This window comes from Papaver somniferum, chromosome 9, assembly GCF_003573695.1.
Source record: "Papaver somniferum cultivar HN1 chromosome 9, ASM357369v1, whole genome shotgun sequence".
Classification (NCBI taxonomy): Eukaryota; Viridiplantae; Streptophyta; class Magnoliopsida; order Ranunculales; family Papaveraceae; genus Papaver; species Papaver somniferum.
The window spans coordinates 63,651,805-63,661,561 of NC_039366.1; the positions used below are offsets into that span (position 1 = coordinate 63,651,805).

Below are 9,757 nucleotides of genomic sequence, written 5' to 3' on the forward strand. Positions count from 1 at the left end.
GTTGAAAGCTGGAAGTGAATTCAATCAACTGAGTGGTGGAATTCACTTTCTCAACAGAATAGGTGTTGGTTTTTAAAGTGGTAAGAGTGATCAGTATTTCCGGTCGATACCGTATTGAATTTTTCTGAACTAAAGGTTGGTGTATACGAAGTGTTTTTTCTTCCGTGACGAGGAAGTCGAAAAAGTTAAGTTGATTTATACTGGAGTAGTAATGCAAAAATATGGAGAGATTTACAAGTAGAAGGAAACAAGATAAATCAAATTAAATGCGTATAACCTCCTAGCATACAACTGACCGAATATAGACAAACATGCCGTATCCTGTTCTACTTCTTTCCTTTCCATTGCGTATATTCTCTGATCTTCATGCAATATCTTCTTTGCCTGCCTTCCATAATAATTCATGGAAGATTTTCTTAATTTGAGAACGTGCGAAAATTGAACCCGAAAATATCATTACAATCCCGTAAAATCAGTTTTTTACCATCTCTACACCTCGTCTTGTCATCGGCTGACAGTGTCCCCTTGTATCCATTTCTGTTGCTGGTTGTGAGGTACTTGATGGGCTCTATGGTAAAATAGGAATGATTTTTTGGGGACTACTCAAAAAAGGTGGGGGACTACTCTCAAGTTTTTGGGGTGGATATTGATAGTATTTTTCAGTCACCCCTTATCTGAATTTTTTTTAAATACCTACTTTGATAAACTTAGTTAATGACAGTGTGATGATTCATTAGTGTTAGTGTAATGATTAATAACTGATGAGTGATTAGTGAGTTATATTAGTGGGATTGTTTTGTTATAACATTATTATTGAGAGATAAGAAGAAGAAGGAGGAAATATGAAGAAGAAGATGGGTGAACCCAAAAAATATTTTTTTGAGTTTAGTAATTACGATTTGAGTGATTCATGTGATGATACTTCAGAATCAGAGCCCCTTTCACCTCATAGTGTATTTGTCAATACTTCTAATGATCCGAAATGAGTTATTTGTTAGATGATGAAAGCTTTTTGCCCCAAACTCAACCTGACCAAACAAATGATGGATTTTATCAGCCACAACCTGAAGATGAAGCTATGGGTACTCATGTATGCCTCATATTTAGTTAATGTAGCTTGAATTGTGCAAAAATTTGGCCAAACTCAAAATTTCTGGCAAAAATTCGGTTAGGTCAACCTAGTTCAGTTACCAAATTCAGATTGCGAGGTAACCGAACTGTTCTTAATGTGTAGTTCGGTTACTAAATTGAGCACACGCAGGTAACCGAACTACATGTTAATGGTGGTTTTTTAGATTTCGGTTATGTAATCCCCAGAACATGTAACCGAACTATTTTTATAGAGTTTAAAGTGCATAGTTCGGTTTAGTCGATATCAATACCTTTGTTACCGAACTTTGTGTTCGGTAATGTCGCAGAATATATGTATATTCGTTTCTAACCGAACCAGTGAGTTCGGTTTAGTCGAGTTTTTCAGTTTCATGGACGAACTTTCACATAGAAAATATAAATACAGAGTTCGGTAAGGCCCAAATATATTTCTGGAAACTACATAACCGAACTTCTCGTTCGGTAGGGTCGATAAAAAAATTAGATTATCGAACTTTAAGTGTTAAATGTTTATGGTATTGACGTTGTGCTATTACTTGTAGGTTCCATGTGATCCAGTTGAACCAATGGAAAACCAACCTTCCCCGGTTGGTATTTTGTACGATGACACATCCCATCACTACATGAATGACACAAGAGGAAGGGTTATGTTTATAAAGGAAAGACAAATAGGAAGAACAAAACTTTCTCAAAGAAGATTAAATGCCCATTCAAGCTTGCATTTAATTTAAACAATGATTTGGGTGGATGGGTTCTCTATAAGGTTATGCAAGGTTGTCATAATCATCCTCGTCCGGAGCATCTGGAAGGACACTTCATGGCGGCAAAAAGGTAACTCTTAAAGATATTGACAAGGTAGCTAAAATGCGGAAAATGAATATTTCACCGCTTCAAATGCTTCAAATTCTAAAGGAGGATAACAAGGATGACCACTCATCTTTGTCCACCATTCACAATGCAATTGAGACAATTAAAAGGAAGGAATGGAGAGATAGACAAGTAATTCAACAATTGTTTCTTTTGGCCCAAGAGAAAAACTACGCGGTTCAAAAGGATGTGGATTCGCAAGGAGAGATAACACAACTCTTTATTGTGCATCCGAAGAGTGTCCAATTGGCTCAATGCCTTCATCAAGTTCTAATAATGGATTGCACTTATAAGACAAACAAGTACGAGATTATCAATTGTATTCTTCATCATCATTCTCTTCTTCAATAACATTATCAATTGTATTCTCCATCACCTCTTGATTGACATCTTGAATTACATCACGAACATTCTCTTGGTTGACTTCCAGTAACAAGCCCCCTCCATGTTTAGCATTTGTGGCACCACGCTTTCGTAAATCTAAATGTTTTGCTCCATGAGGGGTGGGAGTTTTCAAATCCTCATCTAGTTGTAGTCTCAATCTTTTTCCTTTGTTCCTAATGAACAAAAACCAAAGTATTAGCTAAACATAAGAGAATATTGTGTTATCAAATGAAATAGAACTAAAGAATAAAGTAAACACAACACTTAACAGACAATAGTTCGGTTACCTGAAAAAAAAGCGAGGAAACCGAACTAAATATTTCAAAAGTTCGGTTAGCCAAAAAAGTTAACGAGAAAACCGAACTCAGTCTTAACTTTTGAAAAATTGAGTTCGGTTACTAGAGTTTTATATGCGAGCACACCGAACTAACTATTTCAAAAGTTCGGTTACCAAGAGAAATTATCGACAAAACCGAACTCACTCTTTCAAACGAAAAATTGAGTTCGGTTACGAGAGATTTTTTTGCGAGCATACCGAACTATATAGTTCGGTAAAGAGATATTATTCTAAGAGTTGCGAGCACACCGAACTGTTCTTATTTTTGGGAGTTCGGTTATCAATTCTAGAGTTACACAAAAAGTCTCCTAGTCGAACTATCTACTGTAACTACCATTTTCAATGGGTTTTGATGATTTCTAATCGATTTCTTCAACAAATAACGAATTGAAAAGAAGGGGTATGAAGGAAATTACCCGCGTATTTGCATTTCACTTGAATCGACAATTAATGTCGATGTTGACGAAGAAGAAGAAAAGAGGAGAAGAAAAAGAAGATGAAGAAGAAGAAAAGAAAAAATCAGTTTTGAAACTGATTTTAAGTTTTATATTAGGTTTCAATTAGTGGGTTGGATTAGTGGGTAGTGGGTTAGATTAGTGGGTTATTAGGATTAGTTATAATCTTAATTAGAATAAGGGAAGATTAGTCTTCCCAAAGATTTTAGGACACCCCTTATAATGTAGGGTGGACATTTGTAGCACAAAATAGTCCCCCACCTTTTTTGAGTAGTCCCCAAAAAATCGTTCTAAAATAGCACATCAAGTGTTTGACAAGGACACGTTGGGCCTAATCCATCAAGGAATCGCATAAACAAACTCTATGTAGTATTTGATGTTTGAATTTCAACTCTCTCACTTTGATTATTGATCACTGATAATGATCTTGTTTATATAGATTGCTAGATTTGTGCCCGTGTTACGCACTTGGTATATTTTTTCTTTTAATTAGATGTGCATGGGGCTTCGCCCCTCCTCGTGGTAATGCATTTTTAGTTTGGTGTGCACTGGGTTTCGTTTCGCCCCACAACGATGCATTTCTGATTTGGTGTGCTCTGGTCTTCGCCCCGCCTCGTGGCGATGTATTTTTGATTTGGTGACAAATACATTAAATAGATAGAGAATATGTGCAGATTTTATTTATTTTTCCTTTTATTTTTGCAGAAAATATGTAGAGAATTTAATTATTTTTCATTTTATTTTTGCAGAAAATATGTTGATTTTTTTCCCTTTATATATTAATTTGGTAAAAAAAGTATAGTAGTTACTCGATTTCCAAATCGGAAATGATCCATAAACCGAGAAAGAAATCCCGAACTAATCACCGAGTGAAACAAGAGTGCAGATCCCATTTTTGCACACACCAATCCCGATGCTAAGCACGCGGATTGAGACCATCCAATTACTCCTCGGGAGCTTTTTCGGTACAAATATTCGGTGAGTGTAGCAGCTCCCATTGTATTTGGACTTCTGTAAAATTTCAAACACGGTAAGTTAGGTTTTCCTTTTAAGTTTGTTTTTAAAGCAATCATATGCTGTCAAGTGTCCTCACCTAAATATTGAATTTGGTTTCTTCTTCTTTTTTTAATCTTTTTCATATTCTTTTCAAACCAATTATACGTTAACAAGTGTCTTCACTAAAACTCGTTTTATAAAACTCAAGAAAAACCGGTAAGAAATAACGGCTTCCTCACCGTTGAACGTAGAATCTTTATTTGTCGAGACCTTTAAATCTTTAGATACTCTAACACTATGTTTAATAAAATGATTCTTAAATGAATATGTTTTGGGTCGTACGAAAAATGGGGTTGTTTATCGTTTAAAAAAATAGTTGTTCTAGTCAATTACTCGAAGAAACGCGGTTATAACGAGAACGGTGAGTACAGTCAAGCATGGTGAGTACAGTCAAGGACGGGTATGAACTAGTACAATATAGTGTACGTAGAATTTGTTTCACATGGTTGTCCAAGGAATAATGATATTCCCATGTCAGTTCTTTGCGCGTTACACAATTTAAATGAAAAATATTAATGTACCAAATGTCAGTTGATGTTGTGTGAAGTCAAATTTGGAAGCAGTTTCCAATTAGCAAAGTAAATGGTTCCCTTGATTCATGGATAGTAACCCTAACAAGCACGTAGGCATAAACTGGTGTGAGCTCATCAACTAAATAGCTGTGACGATCGCTAGAGTAGGCACAATCCATCATTTCCACATATAATAAATTACTTGTTAATAGAGAGCTTCTCTTCCACTATGTCTAATAAAGTAAACCCCTCAAAAATCTCGAGTTGACTCCCCATCTTCATTTTACATATGTTCTTGGTTGCTTCAGATTACTCAAGATTCAAGTAAAGAAACAAAGAAAAGAGAGAACAAAAAAGAGAGGAGGAGAAGGAGAAATTAAAAAGAGATATGGTGGAAAGTGGGAGTGTTTGCGGTGGTTCAAGAAACATTGGCCGTTTCACAGTTCAAGTTCTCCGAGGAAGATGGTTCATGCTGTTTGCATCTGTCATTCTCATGGCTAGTACCGGAGGAACTTATGTTTTCGGGATATACTCCAAAGCGATTAAGAAAACTCTCGGGTACGACCAGACAACCCTTAATTTGCTTGGTTTCTTCAAAGATCTTGGAACTACCGTTGGGATTTTCGCTGGTCTTATTGCTGAAGTGACTCCAAATTGGTTTGTTCTGCTTGTTGGTGCATCCTTGAACTTTGTTGGATACTTCATGGTGTGGATTAGTATAAGTGGTCGTATTTCAAAACCCCACATTTGGCAGATGTGCCTGTACATTTGCGTTGGTGCTAATTCTCAGAATTTTACCCTCACAAGTGTTATGGTCACTGCTGTAAAGAACTTTCCAGACAACCGAGGTACCCTAATAGGTCTCCTGAAGGGATTCACTGGCCTAAGCGGAGCCGTCATGACACAGCTTTACCTTGCCATATATGGTAACGACTCTAAATCTCTAATCCTTTTCATTGCGTGGATTCCTGCTGTTGCATTCGTCTTCTTTGCCTATGCAATCTGTCTGTTTAGAGTCGTTCGACAGCCAAACATTGAAAAGAGAGTTATATACAAGTATCTCTGGATATCTGTTGTGCTAGCTCTATTCATAATGGTTATGACCATAATTCAGAAACAGAAGACTTTCTCACACGTTGGATATGTTATAACTGCAACCGCTGTGTGCATCTTACTCTTTGCACCTGTATATGCATCGATCAAGGAAGAGCTTGTTCCCTGGAAGAAAAGTCTTACAGCCCCAGAAATTATAACTGTCGAAATTCCATCTCTTATACAATTAGCAGAAGAAGACAAACCCAAGCCAAAAGTTACTTGTTTTTCGAATGTTTTCAACCCCCCAGAAAAGGGTGAAGACTATACCATTTTGCAGGCCATGTTGAGCATTGACATGTTATTGCCCATCATTGGGGGATTCTGTGGACTCGGCACCAGTCTCACTGCGATCGACAATTTGGGTCAGATTGGTGAATCTCTTGGATACCCAACACTTACCATAAGTACATTTGTCTCGCTTATGAGTATTTGGAACTATTTCGGGAGAGTTGGTGTCGGTTTGATCTCTGAAATCATCCTTACTAAGTGGAAATTTCCCAGAACTTTGGTTCTAGCAATCGTCCTTCTTATTTCTTGTGTTGGTCACATGCTTATCGCCTTCCCATTTTCTGATTCTATCTACATTGCCTCAGTGATCATAGGTTTTTGTTATGGTGCACATGTAACTCTTATCTTCACCATTATATCTGAACTCTTTGGACTCAAGTATTACTCGACATTGTATAATTGTGCGATACTAGCGATGCCCCTCGGATCTTACGTGTTCAATGTACGAGTTGCAGGATTCCTTTATGACAAAGAGGCATTGAAGCAGTTGAATGTATTAGGACTTAGTCGGGATTCTGGGAAGGAATTGACATGTATTGGAAAAGAGTGTTACAAGTTTTGTTTTATTATTTTAGCAGCAGCAACATTCATTGCAGCCCTAGCTTCTTTCATTTTGTTCATTAGGACAAGAAAATTCTACAAGGGAGATATTTATAAAAATTTCAGACAGGAAACAACCGTGGCTAATGCAAAATCCGAAACTATTGAGCTGGTTTCGCCGATGAACTCTAATACTAAGAGTAAGGTAGTAGGCTAGTTAGTAATAGTCTGTTCGGATGTCACTCTTGAATTTTCCTTTTGACTTCTGAAAACAGAAAAGACAGAAGTTAGTTTGGGTACACAGTTTCAGAATGACTTCTAGAAGCAGAAAAGTCAATTTTTTATGAAGCAGAAACACTTTGTTTCTGATTTTTGCTTCTGGTATCCAAATAGACTATAAGTAAGTGTGCGGCAGACTCCAGCCGATCCAAAAATCCTTGCATTATTTTTTTTCTCTTTCGGTTATTCTTTGATTGTTCGAGTTCGAATTAAACACTTATAGTGAATTCAGAAATGTAATGCTTCTCGCATCTATTTTCCTTTCCATTTTCTTTTCTATTTTTTTAATGAAGTTTTTGTTCGGTATATCCCCTTTATATACAAGTTTTTCTTTCCTTCTATCAATAAAATTTTCCATTAATTTGGTTCGGTATATCCCCTTTATATCCAACTGTAGAATAGCAGGTATGCTTAGCTATTCCCAAAATTCCTTATATCAATGGATAACATGTACGCTTAGTCACCAGATTCTATTCGTCTGAACCGCCTTGAGGTACGCTTACAAGATGCAATTCAATCGAATGCTTTAGGGTTTATGAATTTAGGTTTGATCCTAGTAGTTAGACTCAGTACGCTCGGACTACTCGCTAGGGTTGTGTTTACACGCGATTGCGTTACAGAATCCCTCTGCAAGGTTTCACGTTCTCTACTTGTATAAGGAATTATTCAACAATTATGGATATCCTAACCCTTACTAGCTGATATGTGTCTTAAACACCTTGTTATTTATCTATTGTTTATGCTTTCTTCGCGAGTTTTCTTGTAAATTATGTATCTTATGATTGATTTTGAGTTTATTAGGCGCAATGGAGTCCTTGAGAGCAAAAGAAGGAGCAATCGTCCATTTGGAGTGTAAAGGGCTAAGGTGCGTGAAAAGGAGGTGACAGTTGAGTTGAACGGGAAATTAAGTTGTCGGTTCTTTGAAACTGACAGGTTAAATGAACTAAGGTGGCCCTTATCCAATAACATGGGTTGCCAATATAAGTTCCTATCATTACCTACCCTTAAAGTCAAGAGAAATGTCTTCTCTTCTCATTACTGTTCCCATCTAATATTCAGAGAACGAGAGAAACGAGTGATGCTGCTAGTAAAGAAGAGATTGATGAGTTTGGTGGATCTTAGATCAGTGGTAATTCAAGGGTACAAGTGTGGTTTTGAATCTGTCAAGGATTTGTCATTACTGCTGCTACAGATCGAGAATGAAATGGGGAAGAAAATGGAAAGAGTTAGGGTTTGTGGTGAATGTTTTCTGCTGATTACGGTTGAAATTGAGGAGGAGAAATTGAAGTGCTGATATTGATTGTGTTCATTGAGAGATGGGTTCGATCTGTAAGAATGAATCCGACAGTTGCTGGCAGTGTAATGAAGTTGTTTCTGTTAACGAATTTGAGATTGGATCTGAGATAGATGATGATATATTTACTGGAATTGGATCGAAGAATCAGAAGCTGCTGCTGCTAATGAATCTGAGATGGAAATGGGTTTGAGGTTGAAGTTGCAGGAATTGATTCAAGAGTTTAGGTGGTGTTCATGAAGTGAATCTGGTTAGGGGAAATTGCAGATGAATATTTGATTAAATTGCAGGTGGAATTGAAATCATGATACAGAGAAGATGGTATGATTAGAGGTGGTCTGAGATGTTGGTGTTGTGATGTTGTTGCAACGGACTACTAGGTGGTTGGCTCTGATTGCAGTTGAGTATAATAAGTTGTAGGTATGAAGTTGAGATTGTGAGAGTAGATGTGCAGCTGCAAGTATAAGCATCACATGAAGTTGTTGGAAAACGATTAATAAAAAAATAATTTTTTAAAGTTTTAATAAAAAATTATAATTTATTGTTTTATTTTGTGAATGAAACTTTTTAGTCCCACATCGTGGAGTTTCCAATTTTTAGTAGTTTTAAGAAACTATATAAACCTTTTAGTCCCACATCGGGGAGTTTTTCTTCTTAAGTTGTATTTGTCAATTATATAAACAAATTCACTATTTTTGTAAAATCTATGGGAAAGGGGTTGCTCTATATTTAGAGGGACCCCCAAGGGAAAAAAAATATTTTATATTTTTTTTTCAAGCGTTCGAGATTTTCCTTTATGGTTTTTTCGGAGTTGTCAAGCTCAAGTTGAGCATCTACTACATATGCTAGTAGTAGGTGTATTAGAGTGTTTTATCCTGGAGATATCCGTCCTGTGAGGGCTATAACATCACTCTTGAGTGTATCCGGGCGCTAATGTCTTAAGAGAAACGTGTTGAACACGTGACTCACTCTGTTTTTTCCAAAGTTTTGCCTTGTTGCTGTTGCGGAGATATGGGGAGTTCATTCGTTTCATCAAATCGATCACTTCCATTATAAAGGAGCTAAGTATCAATAACTTTTGCTTATTTGATTTTTCCTTGTTTTTGATTATTGCACCCAACAATCTTAAGACATTAGTATTTGTAATAATCAAAAATGGTTGGTTGGTTTGTGAATCATGGATGTTCATTGTGGAGTGAAAAACAAAAACGAATTTTTGGTCATCTGTAGAGTTTCGAGTTTATCTCTTAACCTAGAAGGAATTTCGATGAACCCTTTTGACACAACGTAGTAGACATCCTGATAGTTATCCACGTAAAATTTCAGAATTTTTGGAGTTGTAAAAGTATTTTTTTGATATTTTACAAAACTGAGAAACGTTCCTGAAAAATTCTGATGGGCAGAATTTTGTTGTTAACTAAAGTAGTTTTTATGGGGTAATCATGAGGTTTTTGATATGGTGGTTCAAACGAAGTTTATAAATCTAGATATTATCTTCAAAACTCATATTTTATCTGAACTAAGGTTTGTGAGGTATGGT

At 36.4% G+C, this 9,757-nt stretch overlaps 1 protein-coding gene across 1 annotated transcript; it reads left to right on the forward strand.

Moving 5' to 3' along the window:
- The first annotated feature begins 5,160 nt into the window (after window positions 1–5,160).
- LOC113312027 (protein NUCLEAR FUSION DEFECTIVE 4-like) lies at window positions 5,161–6,861 on the forward strand. Its single transcript, XM_026560802.1, has one exon. It carries the CDS (start codon window positions 5,191–5,193, stop codon window positions 6,859–6,861), a length of 1,671 nt encoding a protein of 556 aa, XP_026416587.1. The 5' UTR covers window positions 5,161–5,190.
- Window positions 6,862–9,757: the final 2,896 nt, after the last annotated feature.

Coding starts and splice junctions, on each gene's coding strand:
- LOC113312027 (XM_026560802.1), top strand. CDS start 5,191: ATGCTGTTTGCATCTGTCATTCTCATGGCTAGTACCGGAGGAACTTAT.